This window comes from Pelobates fuscus, chromosome 6, assembly GCF_036172605.1.
Source record: "Pelobates fuscus isolate aPelFus1 chromosome 6, aPelFus1.pri, whole genome shotgun sequence".
In the NCBI taxonomy this organism is placed as follows: Eukaryota; Metazoa; Chordata; class Amphibia; order Anura; family Pelobatidae; genus Pelobates; species Pelobates fuscus.
The window spans coordinates 103,666,555-103,693,315 of NC_086322.1; the positions used below are offsets into that span (position 1 = coordinate 103,666,555).

The 26,761-nt window shown below is 41.4% G+C and overlaps 1 protein-coding gene across 2 annotated transcripts in view; it reads right to left on the minus strand.

The window, feature by feature from the left end:
* Positions 1-949: 949 nt before the first annotated feature.
* The window catches only part of STOX2 (storkhead box 2), a 192,972-nt gene continuing 167,160 nt past the window's right edge, over positions 950-26,761 (minus strand). For both annotated transcript variants that reach the window (XM_063458132.1, XM_063458133.1), the window contains exons 3-4: positions 15,628-17,887; positions 950-1,683 (exon numbers count right to left, since the gene is read on the minus strand). In XM_063458132.1, coding sequence (XP_063314202.1) covers positions 1,485-1,683; positions 15,628-17,887 — 2,459 coding nt within the window. In that variant the 3' untranslated portion in view covers positions 950-1,484. The remainder of the gene's footprint in view (positions 1,684-15,627; positions 17,888-26,761) is intronic.

Consider the following 26,761-nt stretch of genomic DNA (forward strand, 5'->3'; position numbering starts at 1 on the left):
CATATGAAGTAAGTGTGTTAAATAGGTGTTCTAAAAAGATCTAGATCAGTGATGCCGAACCTTACAATGACATAGGTTTGTAAGCTACATTTCGCAACTGTCGCACAGCCGGCCTACAGATCGACTGAGCATCTTCATAAATCTAGTTCACAAAACATCAACAATGCCAGGATCAGGCATTACTGATCTAGAACAGTATTTTTATTTTTTTCCACAAATTTGTTTCTGAAAAATATTTTTAGGTTCGCTTTAAAAAGTGCCAGAACATGTTTTCCAAACCTCTTAAGAGAATATAATAAAAAAAAAAAAAAAAAAGTTAAAATAAAAAAATTGACACAATTAAAACACAAAAAGTAAATTTTCCGTACTCTGTCAAGTTTGGCACTACACTCTCTTTGAAGAGGGCTACTGCTTGTAAACGCTGATATACGGTTTTCACAAATTTGATTTGCAACTAAGTTCACCACTGTATTTCAGGTGGCATCATATTATGTGCGGTTTTAAAGCAGCAGAGCTAGGTACATCTTATATAATGTTTTTTGTTTTGTTTACAGGCCATAATATTGCAATAGCCATTAGTGTTAATACTGTACTTATGAAATGGTACAGTCTGACTGAAGAATGATATGTTTGCCACCTTGTGTACTGCATGTGAAGCCTCAAACACATACAGTACGTTAATGATATCACATATCATACAGATGTTTAAGGTCTAGACTGCAGAAAAACCCAGATCTAGCAGGGATCTAGCAGACATTATTGCAGTGTGATATGCTGTGATATTAGTGGATCACAGTCAATAAGTTAAAAGACAGCTTGTGCTGTATTTTCAAATACCATACCAGATTGAACCTTAGAGTCTAAATTTTGCATGGTGGAGATATAAGAAAATTTCTCCGGCACACAGAGATTTTAAAATTACTACAAGTGAATGTAAACAATAGCATCTGACGTTAAGGGGGGGAGGGAATGGGAGGGGGGGCAAAGTACAAAATAAAATATTTATTGGTGGATTACCATTAATGTAAAAACTCTGCAGATTGGCAGTTACAAGTCTTGTATTCATTACCAAGCACCGCTGCTTTAAATGAAACTTTGCTTTGTACTGCATGGTGTTGATATCACAGATTACAGTGTCTAGACTTTTGTATATATGTGCTCTGATACACTTACATGATGAATATTGTACAAATTATTTCTATGCTTAAACCATGTACTATAGAGCGGTACATTTGTGGAAAGCAATTATGATAAAACAAATTAAACAAAAAATAATAAAGAAGATAAAACTAAACAAAACAAAAAAATAATTAGTAATTTTGTTCTCATTGGTGCCCCCCTGGGCTAATTAGCAGCACAGTTTAAGAAATACACAAAAACTGTGGGTGTGAGGCTTGCTTGTATAGAGATGTAAACATCGGTCCCAGTGTAGTAAACTTTGCTGTAGAGGATGAGACAGGACAAGATTTGAGGCTGAACGGCTATCAAACACTAGTTACAGAGGCTTGCAAACAGTTAGCAGGTTTCTGCAATTTATCAGCATCAGTTGTCGTAGTTTCTGCAGCAGATGTTCGGAAGTTAAACGCAGGTCCAGCACCACCATGAGCAGGACTGAGAGCAGGATTCTGACGTCTGTTACTTTCAACAATACTTGAAGTATTGGAAGCCAGGCTTTCACGGGTGCTGAAATATAAAGATACAATATCAAACTCACTGTTATATGTAGGACACAAATTCAAGGTGTGTAAATATTAGAATCTTTCTGCGTGCTTCATGGGGGACACACCCACAATGCTAAAACATTTTTAATACAGTTCAAATCATTCAAAGCTTTTTACCAGCACCTGCCTCGTATAGAATATGGTTATTTAAAGGGACACTACAGTCATCAGAACAATAGTAGCTTAATGTAGTTGTTCTGGTGTCTACATTAAAAGGCCTGCAGGGACAGGCAGTAAACACTGCCTTTTCAGATAGAAGGCAGTTTTTACATTACTACCTAGGAACACCTCTAGTGGCAGTCACTCAAACTGTAGTGTGCAGCACTGACATTCCACGTCTCCACGTTCTGCATGAAGGCACTACCCCCTCCTCATAGAGATGCGTTGGTTTAATGTATCTGTATGTGGAGATGCTGATTGGCGCAATGCTGCGCATGCACGATAGCCTCCCAATGCTTTCCAAGGGATGGAACCAGCTGCGTAGAGACCGGCACAGTCCTGGAAAAAGGTGAGTAAACCACCTTTTTAACGAGGGACACGGGGCAGCCAGAGACCTAAACGGCAATCTTATACCTATAGTGTAGATTTTTTAATATGAAGTAATGCAGACAGTTGAGAATTTTTGTTACCCTGTTATAGCTTAAAACCGGTATTTTGGTGGTGAGCTTTAACAAACATAGCCAGTACACACTCATGATGTTTAGCCAGTAATTTGGATAGGTGAACCAGAAGATAAACATTTAGAAAATTATTATATACTATTTTGTGTTTCTTTAAAAAAAAAATAAAAAAAAAAATTCAACAAAAAACTTTATTGAAAGGGTTACTCCAGGTATCGTGAATACTTCAGTGATTGAAAGTGGTTCATGGTGGCTGGAGTCTGTATGTGCAATGTTTAGCTGTGAAACACAGCACATACCAAGTTGAACCCCTTTGAGGTAAGTCCCCATGCAGCGTCATAGAGGCATCATCAGCCAGCCTGGACTGGCTAATGTTAAAGGAACACTATAGTCACCTAAACAACTTTAGCTTAATGAAGCAGTTTTAGTGTATAGATCAGTGGTAGTCAACCTTTTTCTACCTACCGCCCACTAATGCATCTTTTTGGTTGAAATATTTTCCTTACCGCCCATCAGTTTTCGCGCAAGTGCAGAATATTTTTTTCGAAAGGAAGGTATTTTAAAAAAAAAATAAATGTACGTTCATTTATCTTTTTATTTCCAATTAATGCATGTTTATAATGTTTTTAACTTTATAAAGTTTAATGAGAAAACAATAAAGTAAATTGAAATTACCTTTACTAGTGATTAATGAGATCCTTGAGGTTGATGCTGCAAGACTAAATATTTGATATCTGGTTCGATTTTCGTAAGGAACAAACAAAGGTCTCCTCTTTCGGTGATATTCAGACGACTTCTCTGTTTGCGCATAATAGGATTTCTCATCTGTGCGTCATCTCCCCTCTTCTCCCTCCTCAATTCCCCTCCCCACCTTTTTCCCCCCCTTTTTTAACCTTCCTTATAGCAATGCCCAGTAGGAAGGCTGAGCTAGGTATCCCACTATAACAGACTGGCACACAGGGCCGCCATCAGGGCATGACAACCGTGACAATTGTCACGGGCCCGGCCCCCACGTGTATCAGCGGAACTGCCGCCGGTGCATCTGCACCGGGGCCCACACGCTTATGGGGCCCATCAGGTGGCCCAAGCATTTAGGGCCACCCAATGGGCCCTATTATCTTCAGGGGCCCGGTCAGCGCTGTAATAGCGCGACCGGGCCCCTTTAAAAAAGAAAAACAATGCAGCCAGAAGCAAGTGCTGACGTCCGGTCACTTCCTCCCAGTTTACTCCGCGCGGGAAGGAGGAGAGAAAGGCCGCGAGGAGAGGCAGCCGACTCACATCATCCCCAGCCACCCTCCTGCGACGAAATGGTAAGGAAGAGAGGAGGGTGGCTGAAAATGAGGTGTATGTGTGTATGCCAGTGTGTGTGTATGTATGCCAGTGTATGTGTATGTCAGTGTGTGTGTGTGTATGCCAGTGTATGTGTGTATGCCAGTGTATGTGTATGTCAGTGTATGTATGTATGCCAGTGTATGTGTATGCCAGTGTATGTGTATGTCAGTGTATGTGTATGCCAGTGTATGTGTATGTCAGTGTATGTGTATGCCAGTGTATGTGTATGCCAGTGTATGTGTATGTCAGTGTATGTGTATGCCAGTGTATGTATGCCTGTGTGTGTATGCCAGTGTATGTGTATATGCCAGTGTATGTGTATGCCAGTGTATGTCAGTGTAGATGTGTATGCCAGTGTATGTCAGTGTATGTGTATGCCAGTGTATGTGTGCCAGTGTGTGTATGCCAGTGTATGTGTGCCAGTGTGTGTATGCCAGTGTATGTGTGCCAGTGTGTGTATGCCAGTGTATGTGCACTGTGTGTATGCCAGTGTGTATGTCTGTTTCAGTATTTGTATCTGTTAGTGTGTATGTATGTATTCCTGTGGGCAGGATTTGGAGGCGGGCCCTGTGGGCGGGCTTGAAGGGGGGCCCAGACCTTGAGCTGTGTTAGGGGCCCCAAAATTTCTGATGGCGTCCCTGCTGGCACACATACATACATACATACATACAGACACAAAAGACACACATACAGACAGACAGGCACACATGCAGACACAGACACAAACATACAGACAGGCACACAAGACATGCATACAAAGACACATACACAAGAAACATACATACAAAGACAAGACACACATACATACACACATATATACAGACAGACACACACACACGACACATACAAAGACACACATACATACAGACACCTACAGACAGACACACACAAGACATACATACAAAGACACACACACAGACACAAGAAACATATACATACAAAGACAAGACACACATACATACATATATATATATATACAGACAGACAGACACACACGACACATACAAAGACACACATACAGACAGACACACACAAGACATACACACAAACACAGACACACACAAGACATACATACAAAGACACATACACATACAAGACATACATACAAAAACAAGACACATGTATACAGACACACACAAGACACATACATAAGACACACATACAGACACACACAAGACATACATACAAAGACACATACACAAACACACACACATTATATTTAAGTCACCCTCCTGTTTCCTACCTTTAAGGTGCAGGAGGGTGACTTTCCCTGGGGTCCAGTGGTGGCTCAGGTGGATGGGAGTCAGAGTTCCCACTCTGACTCCCTCCTCCTCCTTCCTCCCGCGCGGCTCTCAGTATGCTGGGAGGAGTGACTGGGGAATCACTTCCTCCCAGCAGAGATGATGTCATCACAGGGGGCCGGTCGCGCTGTTAAAGCGCCCAGCGTTGACCGGGCTCCCTCACAATCCACATCCATCGGGTGGCCCTGACAGCATGGGCCACCCGATGGACCCCTCTATATGCGGCCCCGGCGGTTTGCTGCCCGGGCCGGGGCCGCAAGTGGTGATGGCGGTACCCGGTCGCAGGGGTACCGCCGGCTCGCACCCGCCCACCCGCTCACCCAATCTATAAAAAAAAATTGAAAATCCCTACCGCCCACCTGGAATCCCGAAACGCCCACTAGTGGGCGGTAGGGACCAGGTTGACGACCCATGGTATAGATCATGCTTCTCATGTTTCACTGCTCAATTCACTGCCATTTAGGAGTTAAATCACTTTGTTTCTGTTTATGCAGCCCTGGCCAAACCTTTCCTGGATCTGATTGACACAGCCTCCATGAAACAAAAAATGGTTTCACTTTCAATCAGATGTAACTTACCTTAAATTGTTTATCTCTTGACCTGTAAATTGAACTTTAATCACATATAGGAGGCTCTTGCCGGGTCTAGAAAGCTATTAACATAGCAGGGGATAAGACAATCTTAATTAAACAGAACTCGCAATAAAGAAAGTATATACTTTAGATGACAGGAAGTGTTTAGGAAAGCTGTGCAAATCATAAACAAAGTGATTTAACTCCTAAATGGCAGATAATTGAGCAGTGAAACTGCAGGGGCATGATCTATACACCAAAACCGCTTCATTAAGCTAAAGTTGTTTTGGTGACTATAGTGTCCCTTTAATTCTGTGAAAATTTAGTGACTGTTAGCAAAACTATTTAAACCCTGCTTCAAAAGAATATGGATATAATTGGCCGATAAATAATACATTAAAAAGTACAAATCAACTTTGTGATGCTTGTTCTGCCATATTAAGATGCAACCTGAAACTTGGCCAGATCCTTCTAGTAACCACCACCGACAAAGGGAAAACAAAAAATGAAAGGATCCTGGGGAAAATTTTTATCTCAATTAATATGGTATTAATTCAGCCAATCCACACGGCTGTCTTGTCTGCTCAATTATCTAGGTCTTTAAAGATCTGTAATTCTTATCAAAAAGTTTAATTGGGGGGGCGGGGCCTGACCGCTGAAGGGAGCAGACGCATGTCGCTGTAGCTCCCGGGTTTCAACTAACCTTCAGCCGATTCTCGTTAACCGGAGGCAGCAAACCGATGACCCGGTGCTCCCAAGCGATAGAGGACATCGGGCCCGACATGGTGATACCACGCAAGTGGCCCGGTGTTCCGGACCCGACCCACGCAGGTTTGCGGCCTACAAGCATGGTGGTGGTGGGAGAGACGCCCGCTCTCCCACTGCAGACAAACACGGCAAAGCAAAGCTGGACACCCCGTTCCGCCCCCTATGGACCGGCGGGGGTTATCCCGGTCCCCACCGAAGCGACACACATGGCTAAACGGATGGTATCTGCCCACACGGGCTTGGGCCCTGGGCCTAGCGCTACCGCAGAAGCCTCTTGCCCTACAGAACCTACACCCGTACAAGCCACAAGCCTGGATCTAATCTTCCAACAATTCATAGAAAAGCTGGACAGACTCTTTGCAACACCCCGCGTGCAATACGGAGGCATAGCATGTGGACCGGGGAAACGGAGGCGGACTGGGCCTACTAAGGGCACTACAGACCCTTTAACGCTAAAGTTGAGCACTGACTGCCCACCCGGGCCGGGGGTCACCAGGAGGATAACTCCACAGCATCTGCCACATCGCCGGAAGCCTAACCGCCGCTGGCGGCGACGAAACACCAGGGCTCTCCGAATCGCCCTCACAGGGAAGAACTGGGCCTCTTGTAGCACCCGAGTTCGTGGAGCAAAGATGCAGACCCCACACGGAGCCTGGGGCCACGGGGAGACCCGGCCGCCCTCGCGCACCTCCCACACTCGACGACTACAGCCCCTCACCGGCAGCAGACAAGGACTAAGCTTCCTTCCAAGATCTGTTGGAAAGGACGACTCACAGAGGCAACGATCCGACCACGATGTTTGGCCCATCCATCCAGCACTCAGAGCCGGCATAGGCTAAGCTCAATGGACTGCATGTACGTTACTCCTGCAGTCCTCACTGCGAAGGCAAGACCGGACCCCACCGTGCAAATTATCATTTGACAAATTGTGAGCAATGTAGTACCTAAGCAATATGTACTGGCCTTTTCTTGTATAACGCTAATAGACTCTCACTGTCCACACCGCTGAAAGGTCCACTAGAAAATGTTATTTACCCAGACTATCAGCTAGGACAGGTGATGTACGTAACATATGCCCTGACCGTTAGACACTAGGCATGATTATAGCAATGTTTGAAGCACAACTTGTTTTAGCTAAATTTTGTATGCCAATGTTATGTTCAGAATTTAGCCTGCTCCATTTGTTGCGTGAAATGTTACTTAACTAGACTACCTGCTAAGACAAGTGATGTACGTAGCCTATGTCCTAGCCGTTCGACACTAGGCCTGACTTTAGCACTGTTTGAAGCACTACCTGTATTAACTAAATTCGTATGCCAGTATTATGCTCGGCTTTTAGCCTGCTCCATTTGTTGCGTGACACTAGCGACCAAAACAGTTTGAGTACTCTCCCGCTATTAGTGTAGCCTGTTTATCTAGGCATCTCCTTTTACGATTGTCTAAGCGGCGACACATTCTGTACACTTCTTGTAACACAGAACACACACTCACATCTTGACTAGTTGAAGTGACAAGTCACACCTGCATATTAACGAATAGATATAACTTGAGCTACTCACCAGACACAAAAAATACAAAAACAGAGGTATTATTGTCCAGGAAATGTAATTTTTCGAAATTGACGTTGTATTATCCCTATGCTGTATATTACTCGTACATTCCCTCTTTTACTTTCTGTACCCCATCCTGCATACCTCAATAAAAGAAAGATTGACTAAGAAAAAAAAAAAAAAAAGTTTAATTGGTCTGCTGTTACCTATATCCCCAAATAAAAGAACTGGTAGGTTGACTCCACCAGTGCCGTGTCCACAACCATGAGGTTCAGACAAGGCACAGAGGAATAGCAGCAGACCTTTCCATATTAATGTTATAGTCTTTAAGTTCATAGGAGCTTAGGACTGAGTTTCAATGGTCAATGGAAGAAATTGGAATCGATAGTGTAAGTAGAATATCGTCTGTATAAATGGGTACAGAAAATAATTTCCAGGCTACTCCCACAATACTCAGATGATTCCTTAAACAGTGCAATTGGGGCTTCTAGTTTTCCTTTTTAATGTGCAGCCATCACGTATATTTTCTGAAGGTTTGTACAAGTTTAACCCCTTAAGGACCAAACTTCTGGAATAAAAGGGAATCATGACATGTCACACATGTCATGTGTCCTTAAGGGGTTAAAGTAAGTGATAAGTAAGAGAATATATGCAAAAACTAAACTGAACATACAAATATTCATAGTTCTTATCATAACATCTATTAATATGGAGCAATCAAATATGATTCATTACTTTAGTTTTGTGAGATTTTTCAAGAGGCAGAAGTCACCTAATATTTGTAGGTCAGGGGAGGTGTGACTAGGGCTGTATAAACCAAATGATTTAACTCCCAAATGGCAGATAATTAAGCAGTTTGAAAGCAGGGTCATGCTTTATACACCAAAACCACTCCATTCAGCTAGAATTGTTTTGGTGCTTTTACTACCTTTAAAGCGGCACTGTCATGCCGAAGTTACCTTTCCTCAATCTCTTCCTCTTCTCCTCCTCTCTCAGGATCTGTTCTTCTTTTCTTCCTGTCTTCTTTAGTTTTCTTTAAAATCATAAGACAAAGTAGGGACTCTTTGTCTTATGGAGGATTTCTCCGCTTGACCAGCTCTGACCAGCGGAGGAGCAAAGTGTGTTTCATTTCCGCTGGTCAGAGCAATTTTCCCATGATCCCTAGCTTTCCTCCCTGTTCCCACAATGCTTCCTGTCAGTATTGCCGAACGTCCTGTCACTTAGACAGAACGCCGGCAAAACTGCCGAATTGCATCCTAACAGAATGAGCACTGTTTCTCCATTGGTGTTAGGATGCAATTCGGTACTTTGATCGTATCGGAATTTCATTCTAATGAATGAAACTTCGATCCTATTCATTGCCGCGGCTGCATCTTGCAGCCGCTTAGTAGATAACTCCATAAATCCCACGGTATCAGGGAGCTATCTACTAAAAGGCTGGAAGACCTAAATTGGTCTTTCAGCCAACTTTACTAATACTAAGTAAAGATTACTTAGTATTAGTAAATAACATGCCCCTACTCGCTATACCGCGAGTAGGGGCATGTCTAGTAAGCAGTGAGCAGCCTGTGGCTGCTCACTGTAAAAAAACAAAAAACCTAATAAACACCCCTAATAAACACACCTAATAAAACCCCCTGCGCGGGGGTTAAAGATGGGGGGGGACGGGGACCTACTGTCCTCCCCCCTGGCCCCCACCCCTGCGCGGTGGGTGGGGGCCCTAATAAAACAATAAGGTGGGGGGGGACCTACTGTCCTCCCCCCCTGGCCCCCACCTCTGCGTGGTGGGTGGGGGCCCTAATAAAACAATAAGGGGGGGGGAACCTACTGTCCTCCCCCCCGGCCCCCACCCCTGAGCGGTGGGTGGGGGCCCTAATAAAACAATAAGGGGGGGGGACCTATTGTCCTCCCCCCCGGCCCCCACCCCTGCGCGGTGGGTGGGGGCCCTAAAATTCCAAAGAACTTTCCCACGCTTGTAAAATGACACAGAGCACTGTGATTGGATGGATTTCAAACCATCCAATCACAGTGATCTGTCATTTTACACAGCGTGGGAAAGTTCTTTTGAATTTTCCCACGCTGTGTAAAATGACACCGAGCACTCTGATTGGCTTAAACCAACCAATCAGTGTGTTCTAAGCCTTACAGAGGAAGAGGTTCTATTTCAACTGTCAAAAGTAAAGACAAATAAGTCAATGGGACCTGATGGAATACACCCAAAGCTATTAAAAGAGCTTAGTGGTGTACTAGCAAAACCATTAACAGATTTATTTAACCAATCATTGATAACAGGAGTAGTCCCAGAAGATTGGAAGTTAGCGAATGTTGTGCCCATTCACAAGAAAGGTAATAGGGAGGAGTCGGGCAACTATAGGCCAGTAAGCCTAACTTCAGTAGTGGGGAAAGTGATGGAAACCATGTTAAAGGATAGGATTGTTGAACATCTAAAAACACATGGATTTCAAGATCAGAGACAACATGGGTTTACTTCAGGGAGATCATGCCAAACTAATCTTATTGATTTTTTTGATTGGGTAACTAAAATTATAGATCAGGGTGGTGCAGTAGACATTGCTTACCTCGATTTCAGTAAGGCTTTTGACACTGTTGCACATAGAAGGCTTATCAACAAACTACAATCTTTGAGTTTGGATTCCAATATTGTTGAATGGGTAAGGCAGTGGCTGAGTGACAGGCAACAGAGGGTTGTAGTCAATGGAGTATATTCGAAGCTTGGGCTTGTCACCAGTGGGGTACCTCAGGGATCTGTACTTGGACCCATTCTCTTTAATATTTTTATTAGTGATATTGCAGAAGGTCTTGATGGTAAGGTGTGTCTTTTTGCGGATGATACTAAGATATGTAACAGGGTTGATGTTCCAGGAGGGATAAGCCAAATGGAAAATGATTTAGGTAGACTAGAAAAATGGTCAGAGTTGTGGCAACTGACATTTAATGTGGATAAGTGCAAGATAATGCATCTTGGACGTAAAAACCCAAGGGCAGAGTACAGAATATTTGATAGAGTCCTAACCTCAACATCTGAGGAAAGGGATTTAGGGGTGATTATTTCTGATGACTTAAAGGTAGGCAGACAATGTAATAGAGCAGCAGGAAATGCTAGCAGAATGCTTGGTTGTATAGGGAGAGGTATTAGCAGTAGAAAGAGGGAAGTGCTCATGCCATTGTACAGAACACTGGTGAGACCTCACTTGGAGTACTGTACACAGTACTGGAGACCCTATCTTCAGAAGGATATTGATACCTTAGAGAGAGTTCAAAGAAGGGCTACTAAACTGGTTCATGGATTGCAGGATAAAACTTACCAGGAAAGGTTAAAGGATCTTAACATGTATAGCATGGAGGAAAGACGAGACAGGGGGGATATGATAGAAACATTTAAATACATAAAGGGAATCAACACAGTAAAGGAGGAGACTATATTTAAAAGAAGAAAAACTACCACAACAAGAGGACATAGTCTTAAATTAGAGGGACAAAGGTTTAAAAATAATATCAGGAAGTATTACTTTACTGAGAGGGTAGTGGATGCATGGAATAGCCTTCCAGCTGAAGTGGTAGAGGTTAACACAGTAAAGGAGTTTAAGCATGCGTGGGATAGGCATAAGGCTATCCTAACTATAAGATAAGGCCAGGGACTAATGAAAGTATTTAGAAAACTGGGCAGACTAGATGGGCCGAATGGTTCTTATCTGCCGTCACATTCTATGTTTCTATGTTTCTAATGGCAGGGCGGGGCAAGGCTTTATAAGGATGGATTTTTGTTTGGCCTTTTGGTGGGCTGAAGAAAGAAGAATTTAGAAAAAAGAAGACGTTTAATTTTTTTTTTTTTTTTACAGGTTAGTTATTGTATTCCCCCCTCACTATTTTTAGGGTGAGGGGGGTAGGTAGGGGATAGAATGTTTTGGGTGGGGGGGTGACTAGGGGCTTGGGACCCCTAGTCACCTTGATGGGGGGGGTTCATTTAGGGCCCCCACCCACCGCGCAGGGGTGGGGGCCAGGGGGGGAGGACAGTAGGTTCCCCCCCCTTATTGTTTTATTAGGGCCCCCACCCACCGCGCAGGGGTGGGGGCCGTAGGGGAGGACAATAGGTCCCTCCCCCTTATTGTTTTATTAGGGCCACCGCTCAGGGGTGGGGGCCAGGGGGGGGAGGACAGTAGGTCCCCCCCTTATTGTTTTATTAGGGCCCCCACGCACCGCGCAGGGGTGGGGGCCAGAGGGGGAGGACAGTAGGTCCCCCCCATATTGTTTTATTAGGGCCCCCACCCACCGCTCAGGGGTGGGGGCCAGGGGGGGGAGGACAGTAGGTCCCCCCCCCTTATTGTTTTATTAGGGCCCCCACCCACCGCGCAGGGGTGGGGGCCAGGGGGGGAGGACAGTAGGCCCCCCCCATATTGTTTTATTAAGGCCCCCACCCACCGCTCAGGGGTGAGGGCCAGGGGGGGAGGACAGTAGGCCCCCCCATATTGTTTTATTAGGGCCCCCACCCATCGCGCAGGGGTGGGGGCCGTGGGGGAGGACAATAGGTCCCCCCCTTATTGTTTTATTAGGGCCCCCACCCACCGCTCAGGGGTGGGGGCCAGGGGGGGTGGACAGTAGGTCCCCCCCCTTATTATTTTATTAGGGCCCCCACCCACCGCTCAGGGGTGGGGGCCAGGGGGGGAGGACAGTAGGTCCCCCCCCCTTATTGTTTTATTAGGGCCCCCACCCACCGCGCAGGGGTGGGGGCCAGGGGGGAGGACAGTAGGTCCCCCCCCCCCCCTTATTACCATTTTTTTTTACAGTGAGCAGCCACAGGCTGCTCACTGTTTAGTGGACATGCCCCTACTCGCGGTATAGCGAGTAGGGGCATTGGGGAGATTTTAATCTCCCTTGTGCTATTATGGGGGTCATATTGACCCCCATAGAGTGAGGGGGGGACCTGGGGGGCTTATGAAGTGGTGGGGAGCTCTGCTCTCTGCCGCTTCTATAATTACATATTACAAGGAGGGAGCTGCAAGCCGGTAGCTCCCTCCTTGTAATAAACTGAACCAACAAACTAACATTGATACTCAGTGTTAGTTTGTTCATCTGATTTTTTCTATTCATTCATTCGTCAAAGGCCAAGATTTATTGATCTTTTTCACCTATCCTTCCTCTTTGACTACTCCACTCTGTTAAACCTTAAGGGACACTATGGTCACCAGAACGAATACAGCTTAATTTAGTGGTCCTGGTGTCTACAGCCTGTCCTTGCAGGCTCAGCAGTGACCGCTCTTCATAGAGAGGCTGATTGGCCTAGAGCGGTGTGTGCTGCTCATGTGCGATAGATTATCTCAGCCATGCAGGCAGAGCCAACCTTAGCGTAGGAAAAAAAGTATGTTTAAACAGCTTTTAAGGGGGGCCAGTACCTAAATAGTTAGTTTGCCTTCCTGACACTACAGTGCATCTTTAATGTGTTTCCCATGTTATCGAGGATAACATTTTAAATCCTTTCCCAGAAAGTTCTCCACAGCTGAACTCTTTCTTACATCTTGGTTCTTGTTGATAAGAGTATCTACATTCAATTTTAATAACTACCATCAGGATGATTCACTAAAGTGAGAATTCAAATTGAATTTAAAGTGAATTTCAAATTTAAGGCCAAAGTAGCCAAAATGAAGCATAGCGGACTAAGAGAATTATTCCAGTTTGGCTATTTCTACCATGAATTTGAAATTCACTTTGAATTCTCACTTTAGTGAATAACCATATCTTAAGTGAGAATTCAAAGTGAATTTAAAATTTAAGGTCAAAATAGTCAAACTGGAGAAATTCTCCAAGTCACCTGTTCGGTCGAATTGAAGAAACTGATCCTGCTCGGTACAGGAAGGAAAACGAGAAATCTTCTGAGTTAAAGGGACACTCCAGGCACCCAGACCACTTCTGCCCATTGGAGTGGTCTGGGTGTCAACTCCCACAACCCTTAAGCCTGAAAGTGTAATTATTGCAGTTTTTTATAAACTACAATAATTACCTTGCAGGGTTAAGTCCTCCTCTAGTGTCTGTCTATCAGACAGCCACTAGAGGAACTTCCATGTTCTTAGAACACAAAAAGTGTTTTAAACGATGCTGGATGTCCTCATGCTATGCACGAGGACCTCTAGTGTTGCTGGAATCCCCATAGGAAAGCACTGAATAATGGGACATCGGCGCTGGATTCAGGTAAGTCACCCCTTCAGCAACATGAGATGGGGGGTGGAAGGGAGAGGGGCACTGGATAGTCCCTTTAAAACATTTGAGAGTGCAAGGGATCTCTGGTCACCAAAACTACTTCATTTTGAGAGGTTCTTATGGTGCCTATAGAGTTCCTTTAAAACACACAATTTTTATATCCGTTTTCCTGGCACTGCAGGACCCCTCTCCCTCCCACCCCCGAATCCCATGATGTCCCTCGGCGCTGGGCCAGGCTCCACCCACGGTCATCCCCTGCCGGCAGGGGACACTTAATGCGCATGCGCGGCAATGGCCGCGCGCATTAGACGTGAGGACGTCCAGCGTCGTTTAAAAAACTTTTCGTGTTCTAAGAACACAGAAGTCCCTCTAGTGGCTGTCTGATAGACAGCCACTAGAGGTGGACTGAACCCTGCAAGGTAATTATTGCAGTTTATAAAAACTGCAATAATTACACTTGCAGGGTTTAAGGGTGGTGGGAGTTGGCACTCAGGCCACTCCAATGGGCAGAAGCAGTCTGGGTGCCTGGAGTGTCCCTTTAATCATTTCGGACTCCTATACATTTATTAGTTAACAGTGCCTTAATGCTAATTATGCCAAAGTCTGACTTTGAATCAAAATTAAGGTTTTAAACAGTGGTTCTTATGTGTTGTTGTTTTTTTTGTTTTGGACAAGTACATAAATAAAATACATGGCATTTGATTGACAACCCATTCTTCAGTTTAAAAATGATCACAATGCCTCATACATCGAGAAGAAAATTAATTCTACAAAACACTTTGATTAATCTCTTTGCATTGTTAAAGGGATCTCCATTGCACGGAGGAAGGAATTGTTGCTAAAGTAATCGATTTATTATAGACCGTTGCCTGAGGCCTGATCAATGTGATGTTTTATTTTTCTAACATTAGGGAACCACAGATAATATAAGAGGAGGCAACTATGAGTCCACTCAGGAGTTAAAGGGGCACTATAGTGTTAGGAACACAAACATGTATTCCTGACACATTTAGGTGATCTTCCCCCCTTACCTCTTGTTAGAAAGGTGATTTACCCACCTTTCTCCAGCACCGCAGGAAGCTTTTTGCGTCTGGCCACCCCCCCACCCGCCTCCTTGGCAGACATCATCAGAATTTATGATCTCAGCCAATCACAATAGGATTGGTGGACATAGTCAATTCAGATGATGTCAGCCAAGGAGATGGGGCAGGGCTAAACACAAGAAGCCCCATGTGACATTTTTGCATCTTTTGCCAGGGAATAACAACAAAAGAAGATATCTTGCATCATTAGCTGTTATAGTAAACATAGGTTACTAATGGTCAAATCAAAATTCAAACACCACTTAATATATGCTTATATTTAATACAATCTGTTATTGCTTCTCTAAATATGAGGGAAGGTAAAAACGGTATATCAGGTTTAGGCAACTGGTGGTATTGGGACTATTTATTAACCACAGCAAAAGTAAAATTGACATTGCTGGGAGTGATAGTCTAACAGCATCTGAAGGTGTGCAGGTTACCAAAAAGTATTCTACTGCCGCTTACCGTGGGGAGTTAAATCCACTGTCTACTGTAATGCTGCTACTATCCATGCTATCAAGTCGAGCTGAGTGAGTCGCTCTCTGGCTGTTGCTGCTCTCAGTTTCCTTTGGATTCAAAAGTGTGAGGTTTTTCTCAAACTTCCTCTGTAAATCCCTTTCCTTCTCCCGCTGCAGCAGCCATTGCATCGTACCCATGTCCTCTCTGTTCTTTTCCTCCTCTGCCGTCTTCGGTGTCCCTTCCTCTGACTCATCATCTTCTGAGACATTATAGTAATCAAAAGAAGCTTCTTGGGTTCCTGTTGGCTCCTGTGGTCGTGGTGAGACGGCAAGGTTTTGGGTAACTGAGGTGGTAATTGGTTGCTCAAAGTTCTCAATGCTTGCTGGCAGTGTTTCTGGAGAAGTCTTTTGGTGCGATTTCAGCAGATTCACACTAGATTTATGAAAACTGTTCACAGATAGGCTATTGTGCAAAGGTTTGAATAGAGTATCCTTGCTGAATATTTCTTTCCTCTTGTCTAAGCTGCTCGATTCTGCATTGTGATGGGGAACCAATCGTCCATTTGCAATCACCTCAGGGGTTTGACCAGAAGCAGCAACCGACAGACCACTAATTGTGCCTTTCGGTGACTCTTCTTTGTATTCTCCTTGTTCTCTGGCTATGTGTTGCTGTGGCTTCTCAGAGGGAGAGAGTCTTTTCAAGCCTTCTGAAAGACTTGGTATATCAATATCCTCTTTATTTTTTCCTAGTGGGGATGGAGCAGTGAGAATTGTTTCGCTAGATGTGTTGCACTGAAAATAGTCATCTGCATTTTTTTTGGAGCAAGAATTGAGTTCACTGTATGAGGATAAAGTCTCTGGAAGTTTACCTTGTTCTATTAGACTACATGATTTAGGAGTATCTGCACCACCACTAGCTAATTCAGGTATGCATGGGTCTTTGTAAGAAAGAGTTCTTTGATGACTCAGAGAATGTGATGGTCTTAAGGTGCTGTCATCAATAAAAGACTGGCTTGGAGTCTTGTCATCAAGACTACAGCCTTCACCCAGGTCATCTGGTGTACCTAAAGAAGCACCACTTAGCGGCCCCTTTGTGTTGTCCATAGACCGTGATCTTTCCTTGGCTTTATTTGATCTTTCATTCCTTGACCTTCTGTCCTGTGTATGGCTGTGGCTACGATGGACCTTGGAATGGGAACTCCCCCTAGAGGGTTCAGGAAAAGGCATCTCAGTTCTCCTTTTGGCCAGTTCACCAGACACATCCCATTCTGGTGTAACAGGAAAATGTGACTCAATCATGTTTGGATTGCTGAGCACAACAAAATTCTCTCCTCCTTTGCGCTCCATTATGAAACAGCCCTCCCTTGGTGACCGATTCCGAGGATTATAGAATTCATACTCTCTTTCACCAAGTAAGTCCAAGTGGGATCCCTCAGAAGGGTCACCTTTGGAAGCCCTATTCTTGCTGTGCGACCGAGATTTTCCATGAGTTTTTCTGTGAGTCCTACTCCTTCTGCTTCTCCCACTATGATGAGCTGATGACCCAGCTTTGCTCCTCTGAGATTTTTCTTCTTCAAGTTTTTTCATTAGTGCCGTGTGCCTTACGACATTTTCCACTGTCAAGTCTGGGTTAATCCGTCTAATAATCTCCATTTCAACTTCCCTGGGGATAGTGGTCGGAGTGTCCTCATCTCTTAGGGGCCATTCTTCAGGAGGAAACTGAGCTGAGAAATTGGCCAACTGTTTTGCCTTATCCTTTTTAAAACTTAGCCTAAACAATTTCAGGCCAAATTTTTTAGATGGCTTTTCCCCATCTTTAGGTTTTGTGAGGGTTTCTGTTTTATAAGAATAATTTATGGTACTTTTGCTTTTCTCAGTAGGGGGAATCTGGCACATGGAAGGGGGGCAATAAGAGTCTTTGCAGTCTTTAGCAGATTTCCTTTGTAGGGTGGATGCATGAATGCTATGCATATCTTCTCTGCAGCAATGACAAGAGTCGCAGTGGTTTTTGGAGAGAGTTCTGTCCCTGACACATCCTGAAGGGGATGGTGTAATAGTTCCTGGTTGTGGAGAGGTACACTGAGACCGGTCAGGTATCCTCTCATCCAAGTGGTACCATTTACTGTTAGTTCTTATAAGAGATGGAGTTATGAAATAAGTTTGTGGAGTGACTATAAAGTATCCATCAGGTGTAGGGTAGATTTTCCTCTCTCGCACAAGCATGTTGAGTGTGTGTCGGAGGATTTCAGGGCTTGGGGTTGGAACACCTGAATAAAAATAGTAAGAAAATATACAAATTAGTGAGATATCAGAAAACATGGTATCTATTTATACAAGCGATTTTAAGAGCTAATCACTATAAAACTTTTACCCTAACTATAGTCTTTTCCAAAGGACAGTATATTAAAATGGAAAGAAAAAAATAAAACACATTTTGGGGGAAAGTGAAAAGGTGAAGAGTATAAAAACATAATGTAACTTAGCTGAACCCTATTTGGAGCTGGTATGTAGGGTCCATTTTAAACTGTAACTTCAGAATTTTGTAAATATCTCTCTTGCGCTCAGGCTACAATCAATACAATTGATTACAAATGTTTTTGGAAACAAATAACTTACAAATGCCTTTCTTAACCTATGGGTTTGGATCCAAAATATCTATTTTTGAGTTTGACCATACATGAAATTACATAAATTAAGCAGAATAAAATGGTCTGTGGGATTAAATGTGACAAATGGAGTGTCCAGGACAATATAAGCCTGTGTTAGTGTCCTACCTGCATATGAGACGTCACAGATTTAGATGTTAATGCACTTGAATTAAAGAAGCCCTTTCTGTGTCTTATTTCTAGTGATTTATAATAATATACTATCACTTACAATAGGAAACAGAACACGTTAAATTGTAGGCACTATCAAACTAGAATAGAGCATATTGATTGTATAGAACATATGTGCATACAATAAAGGTGTACCTTAGCATATATATATATATATATATATATATGCAAATTTACAGTTAAATTTAAAGGAAATTAATAATTAAATATTTTCACTTGTTAATGCAGACTTCACTTTTTGGACAGGGTGCAAAATTAACATAGTGATAAGTCACTACGGCAACACAGACATAGGACCTGGCACAGAAAACTGGCCTCCGAGGCAGCAAGGGAGAAGTTGTGGTGGCTGTGACAGCTACAGAGCTCCAGTGTACTTCTGCTCAATGTCCTGACTCAGAGGGGCTAGGAGGATATGATGTCATATTATATCTACTTAGCGCACTGAGTAAGTATGAGCATGGGGAACCCAGAAGTCGCCTCTGCTGCTGCAGTCAACTATTGTGCTCAGACACCAGGCATATAGATGCTGCATCTCCTCTCCCCAGCTGCCTCCTCAGCAACAAAATAAGTGAGCAACAGGGGAAAAAGAAAGACCATTATTTAGATAAGAATCAGTGTGTATGTATGTATGTGTGACAGAGTAAGTGGCTAGTTATCTTTGTGGGAGTGAATTGCTATTTTGCTATGTCATTTAAGGGGTTGATGGAGTAAGATTGTGAGTGTGGTAATTGGGTATATGTGTGCGATAGTGGCTAATAACGTGAGATGAGTGAGAGTGTGGCTAATTAAAAGAGTATATGTAGCTGTCAAGCCCTGCATTTAACCCCTTAAGGACACATGACATGTGTGACATGTCATGATTCCCTTTTATTCCAGAAGTTTTATTCCTTAAGGAGTTAACCAACGTTCCTTAGTAATATTTTTCAGATGGGCGCCTTAGGTACACAACAGTGACTGGCAACAAGTGAATTAAATATTTATTAGTGAAAGCTAAAACCAGACTACATAGAAGAACGGTCTAAGAAAAACATGTTAAAGCAACTCTGTCAGTCTGGGGTCTTTGTAAAAAGATTTATGAGTGAGTGCTCTGCTGGGTGTCAGGTGGCTGCAGGGGTGCAGGGGGAGGCAATGTTTACTTATCTAAGCCTGCCCCTTGCTGTGTCCACCATGGTCTTTCTTCCGGCCCTCTTCAGCTCCTGGCACATCTACCAGGAGCATAGGTCAGTGTTGTACTCTTTCACATGCGAGTGACAGCTAGGGTAAATGACAAAACTTGACATCAATAGCTGTGTCTTTTGTCAAGTGTAGGAAATATACTAAGGCAAAGTATTCTCTTTTTTGTCTCAGTATATTTTTTAACAGAGTTAGAATCTCAGTGAAATTCCAACACAGTCAATGTGAGTATTTCATGAATGTGTCAATGTGGGTTTGACAAAGCAACTTTAACCCCTTAAGGACCGGACTGTTTTTGCGATGTTGTACATTTGCGACCAGGCTTCTTTTTACACTTTTGTGGTGTTTGTGTTTAGCTGTAATTTTCCGCTCTTTCATTTACTGTTCCCATACAAATTATATATTGTTTTTTTCAGGACAAAATTGGCTTTCTTTACATACCATTATTTATATAATCTCATGTAATTAAATTTTAAAAAAATGAAAAAATATGATGAAAAATTGTAGTTTTTTGACTTTTATGTGAAAAATCTTTTACTCATCTACAAAAGCAAATGAAAAAAACTGCTAAATAGATTCAAAATTTTGTCCTGAGTTTAAAAATACCCAGTGTTTACATGCTTTTTGCTATTTTTTTTGCATGTTATAGGGCTATAAGTACAAGTATGATATTGCGGTTTCAAAACATACATTTTTAAAATGTATCAATAGTGACATTGTAACACTATTATCTGTCATAAATCGCTGAATAACACCCCACATGTACATATTTTTTTTTAAAAGAAGACAACCAAGGGTATTCAATATGGGGTATGTCCAGTCTTTTTTAGTAGCCACTTAGTCGCAAACACTGGCCAAAGTTAGCGTTCATATTTGTTTGTGTGTGAAAAAAGTAAAAAACTAAATTGAACGCTAATTTTGGCCAGTGTTTGTGACTAAGTGGTTACTAAAAAAGACTGGACATACCCCATTTGCAATACCTTGTCTTCTTTTGCAAATGGTATGCCATCAAGGGGGTAATTCCCATTCCTGGGCTACGATACGCTCTCAAAGGCAACGTAACCAACCTGGCCATTTTCAATGTAAAAATATTTGACCCATATATTTGACCCTGTAACTTTCAAAAACGCTATAAATTCTGTACATGGGGGGTACTGTTATACTCAGGAGACTTTGCTGAACACAAATATTAGTGTTTCAAAACTGGAAAATGTATCACAACAATTATATCATCAGTAAAAGTGCTGTTTGTGTGTGAAAAATGCAAAAAAAGTCACTTTCACTGACAATATCATCGCTGTGATATGTTTTACTGTTTTGAATCACTAATATTTGTGTTCAGCGAAGTCTCCCGAGTAAAACAGGACCCCCCATGTACAGGTTTTAGTGTGTCGTAGAACGTTACAGGGTAAAATATAGTGATAGCAAATTAAATTCTCTGGACTTTTGGCCTGGGTTGGCAGGCAGGTCCCTTAAATTGCAATCAATAAAATAACTTAATTATTTAAAAATATTACATAAATACGCATGTAGAATTTAAATATATATGCATATTTATATATTTGAAGTCTACGTGTATATTTATATAATTATTTATGTAATTTTCTATATATGGCCATATGAATAGTTCGTATTCTTTTTATTTATTTATATATACATAGATATATATACAATTTCATTCTAAGTGTATTTTGCTATAAATATATATATATTAATATCAAAATACAGTTAGAATAAAATTTCTTATAGATATATAATTTTTTTATTTTTATTATTATTTTTACATGTTTAATTTAATTTAAATTACTTATTATTTGTATTTTATAATAATATATATATACAATATATATAGTTATTATATATATTATATATATACACGTGTGTAATTTTATTATAAGTGTATTTTTATATATATCTATGTACATATTAATATAAAAATACACTTAGCATGACATTATATATATGATATATAGACATTATATAGGTATAATAGATGTCTATAAATCATATATATATATATATATATATATATATATATATATATATATATATATACACACACATATATAATCATTATTTTTTTTATTAACATTAACTTTATTTTTTTTTTATGATTTTACAGTTGCAGGGAGACTGTCTGTCAGCACAGACAGTCCCCCTGCAGGCAGACACATGGACACCTATTGTGACCATGTGGTCGCCCTGTTAAGCGATCACATGGCCACAGGGGTCCTAATCCGCCATGGGCTGACTGTCTGGGCTGCAGGCAGTCTCCCCACACCGGGACCAACGCCGATCGCCGCCGGGGGAACGACGGCGATCGGGTAAGTACATCTTAAAGTTAGGACGGTTTAGGACCGTCATCGGTCGGCAACGCAAAAATGCCGATGACGGTCCTGAACCGTCCTCCGTCCTTAAGGGGTTAAGAAACAAAGAGGAAAACTAAATAAAAATATTAATCATAATAAGGTACCAAATGTGGAGTTTATAAGGGAAACATATCCTTGTGTATGATCAATACCCTTATAAATAGAACCCAACACTAACAGGAAGATGTCTGCTTCCTGCCTAAACATTCAAGTCGAAACTTGATATCACCAACAGCTGACCATTTTTAAATATTTCATTTAACTTCACAACTGAAATAAGATTATGTGTTACTTCAATTAGATTTCATGGCTGGTCTTCTTGCTTCCTAGAGAGTACACAGTGTACAAATGTTTATTTATCCACTGAATTGTACCACTATGTTAATGGTAGGATGCAAATCCCTAAATCCTCATTTAATTATGCTATTTGTTCCATTAAGAATGCCTTTTCATAAATAATGCAAGAGACTACTAACTTGTGGCTTGTGGTGAGGCACTGTGAGTTGGGGCAAGAGAAATACAATTAGAAAGTATACAGGTTTATGGCAAAACACTACTACAAAGTACAGCCAACTGTTTGAATGCTGGATGCCTTTAGAGTGATTGCTCTATGTACAGTAGAGACTGAAATCATTTAAAAACCAAACCAATCCCACAAACAACATGTATCTATGTTTTAAAGAGTCACTAAAACTATTTCAAGTATTCCATGGAGTCCCTCCTTAACGGTGGTCCTTAACATTCTACTTCACAATAAGTGGGAGAATATTGCACACTCAGCAACAGAAACTATGACGGCATATGAGAAAAAAAAAATGGGGATTATGGGAGGAATTATGTAGAGAACCGCGTAACATGGGGTCAGTATTGTAGTGGAGACAATTTGCTAGTTCGGCTTTACTAGATGGGAGCCTAAAGTAGGTATTCCCAAAGCATCTCAGCCTTCTTCCATGTCACTGCTTTCTGCTTTGGCTTTTTCGCTTTCTCCCATAATTTGTGTCTCTTAGAAGGCATATTGATTGCTGTAGGAGCTATGAAGAGGTTCACAGACTGCACCATCTAAATTGGATGGCGCTTTTTACTACAACTATACCAATATGTACATTGCACGGTTTAGTAACATACATTATTAACCAAGTGGACATGTTGTTCTGTGTATTTCTCGTTATACTGCAAGCATATGTTGTAATATGGGTATGTGATGTCATGCTCCATTCATATGTACTTCCGTTAACTGTATTTCTGTAAAAATGTCAAGAAAACGTTTATTGGTAAAAAAAAATAAAAAAAAATTCATAGAGTGAAAAATCACAGAAAAAATGATTAGAGCATCATAGATCTAAATTCAAGAAGAAATTCCTTTTGCAGTACGTAAGTATAGGGCAATAATAAGAACTAGTGTTCTATAGAGGACACATGATGCTGTATACTTAGTGTGGTAAAAAGGATAATATTTCATTTGGAGGAAAAAAAAAAAAAAAAAAGAGAAGGAATGAAAATGACAGAGAAAGAGAGAAAAATTGTTAATCATAGCCAACACATCACCTGTGCTTCATAAGCCCACTTTATGATGATGACTTCCAATATTTAGATAGACGTAAGTCTATAGCTTCAAAAACAATATGCTCCTGGAGAGGTTTATTGAAAGGCATGCCAAACCAACTTTGGTAAAGACTCACTGTGTGGTGGCTAGACCAAGTGGTAGTGTCACAAACTGGTGGGAGAAGACACCGTCATGCAAACTTGGAAGAGGTGGTGGCCTTCATTATCGTGTTCACATGTTTACTACTCTTCATAAACACCTGTATCCTAATCTGGGTCTCTATTAACATCTAAGGCCATTGTAAATTGCTATGCATATCATAAATATAAACAGGTTAATCATGGAGTCAAGGTTTCATACTGCAAATTACATCAGTCACTGAATATGCCATTATTAATCTGTGGAACATCTCCAAGAACAGTCAAAAACACCAGTTTTCTATCCTGCACACTTATGCCACACATTAATCACTCCTTGATAACGAGCAGGGTTGTCAATGGTAGCATGCTCACCAGACATTAGCACAAAATCCTAGTATAGAGATGGATGCTACAAAAAGCCATTTTCTTTCACATGAATATACATTTGCACTCCTAAACGCTCATGCCAACCATACATGATGTTCATACTGCACCTGAGGCACCGTGGAATTTCCCTGAACAATTCAGCTTTATGTAATGCCAAGATATGCAGTAACAGTTAATCAAGATGACTCCATTACTCTCAGATATTGCGTTTGGAAATTAGTCAGTTTTAACAGTTTGCCATTATGCCTATGGATGACCCTATTATAAGCATAGAAAAAGAAAATAAATAAAAGCCTCAAATGTGTGCTTTGTAAAAGAAGGCCACTTAAGTTATAATGAGGAGACATACATTTTAATATCTTTAAAAAAAAAATCACTATCATCATCATTACCCCTACTTTTACCCTTAGTGTCACTATACCCCACTCCCTCTAGAATGTAAGCTCATTGAGCAGGGCCCTCCACCTCTCTGTTCCTGTACGTCCAGTTGTCTGGTTACAATTACATGTCTCTTAGTCCACCCATTGTACAGCGCAATGGAATCTAATGGCGCTATATAAATAATAAAATAATAATCATAAGGAAACAGTCAAGAATGCTGGAAGCCCCAGTACAAACCTTTATATTTTGCCCCATATATGCTCAAATCAGCAACATAAATAGTGCCAATGTGTATTCATGTAGTGGGCATCCTTTGAAAGGATCCTATTTTTGGAAAAATGATGACATGGGAGTTCATTGCTGCATCGTTGGATGTGCAGCATTTTATTCTAATGTAGACCGCAAATCGGCAGTGCAGTAAGCGATCTATGTGTGTAAGTGACCTAAGGAGAAAATGACTTTATGAATCTTACATTTGTGATGTTGCACAGTTAATATTCAGGATGTTTTTTTCAAGAAGAAATATTATTTTGTACAGCACATACAGCAATTTCTTCCCTGGCAGCCATTTCCCCCCGCTTTCTAAAAATACATATGGACTGTAACGAAAACCCTGGCGGTAGAGGTTTTAGTCTTAAAAATACTGCATGACAGAAGCAACACTGTTACTTAAGATTATGTAGTTCTTTAATAATTCAAAAGCAGAAGCTGTCTGGACACTGAATCATCAGACATGCATCTCCTTTTCTGCATCTCAAGAGAGTCTGCTTCGCCCTAACACTGAGCTTCCAGACAGAAGATTATGTCTTGTTTGTTGCTCACAAGGAATGCTGGCCCAAGGTGAACCTTGTTAATGGAAGAGGCATTTCCTCCCTGGTGCATGTCCAGCTATGATTAAGATAAAAGAAACATATATGGAAACAGCAAAGATTAAAAGGACATAATGCATCGTGTGAATGGTTTCTATTGGCTAACAAGAAATGAGTTAGTCATCCATTACAACCAGTATTGTGATGGCTTTATTCAACATTCTATTTCAACAAAAACATCAAGGATGACTCCAGAATCCAGATTAACACTTTAACGACCAGTGCGAGTCCATAAACTATTCCAGAAGGTGTGTCCTACTCACACTGTAGCAACAAGACAATGTGGAGTCAGTGACAAATGAGAAATTCCATGCTGGCATAAGACCACATTGCATAATTGGTCATCAAAAAGTTAAACACGATTAATGAACCATCTTCCTTGAAGCTCCTTGGACAGAAAATAATTCCAGTAAAAGCATTTTGCATATCACCGTTTTACTGGACTGCGCATGTCCATACATTTAAAGGAAGTGTCCTATGTTAGTTATGCGGATAATTCGAATGAAAGAAAAACATCTCAAAAAGTGCAAAAAGGTCACTGCACATCTGCTGCAAATCTTAGAGTTAGCAAGTAGCATATAGACCCTGGAACAGATTTAATTTTTAATGTTAGAGTGTCCCAGGCTCCCTTTTAATTCAAGAACCCCCTTTTAAATAAAAAAAAAACAAAAAAACACGGCAGAAAAAAATCTCCAAAAACAAACAACAAAACTATAAAGATGCAAATGTAGCTGCTGTGTACACATCCACAGACTTTGCAGTTGATTTCTGTAATGAAATGTACTTGGCAGCAGGCATAACATTGTGGGAAGGTAATAAACTAAGTTCATTATTATATGTACAGCACAGGTATACTCACACCTCATTCAACAGGTGCAGTATCAAACTGCAGGTAAGTGTATCTCGTAATCTACTCATCCGCAAGCAATTTCACTAGCACCGCATTCAGTGTGCAATTTACTCTTTCCAATGAGCGTTTGCTTTCATGACGCTGATCTTTTTGCCCCCATACGTGTTGATGTCAGGTCCATTTTAAGAATTGTAAACATAATGTAACCTCCAGCTCTGTGAGCACTATTCCAAGTCCTAATGCGACGAGCTGCACTGTACCAGTGAGGACATCCTTCATTAATAATTCAGTACACTCTTGAGAAAAAGGACAGAGCTAAGGTATAATTTTTACACAGTAAAATATGCCAGCAGGTACAATATAATTGGTTGGAGCTGTATCTACCAAAAGCTTTATGTTGGGTTTAAATAAATAAATAATATATATATATATATATATAAAATGTATTTTTTTTATCAGAATTTTAGGCATTTATATATCAGCTTACACTGCCTGTTACAAATATGGTTTCTGACCTAGAAAAAGAAGTTGCTGTAGCTATTATGGGATCATTTTACCAGTTGAGATTTGGGCTAAGTTCTCAGCCAAGTAA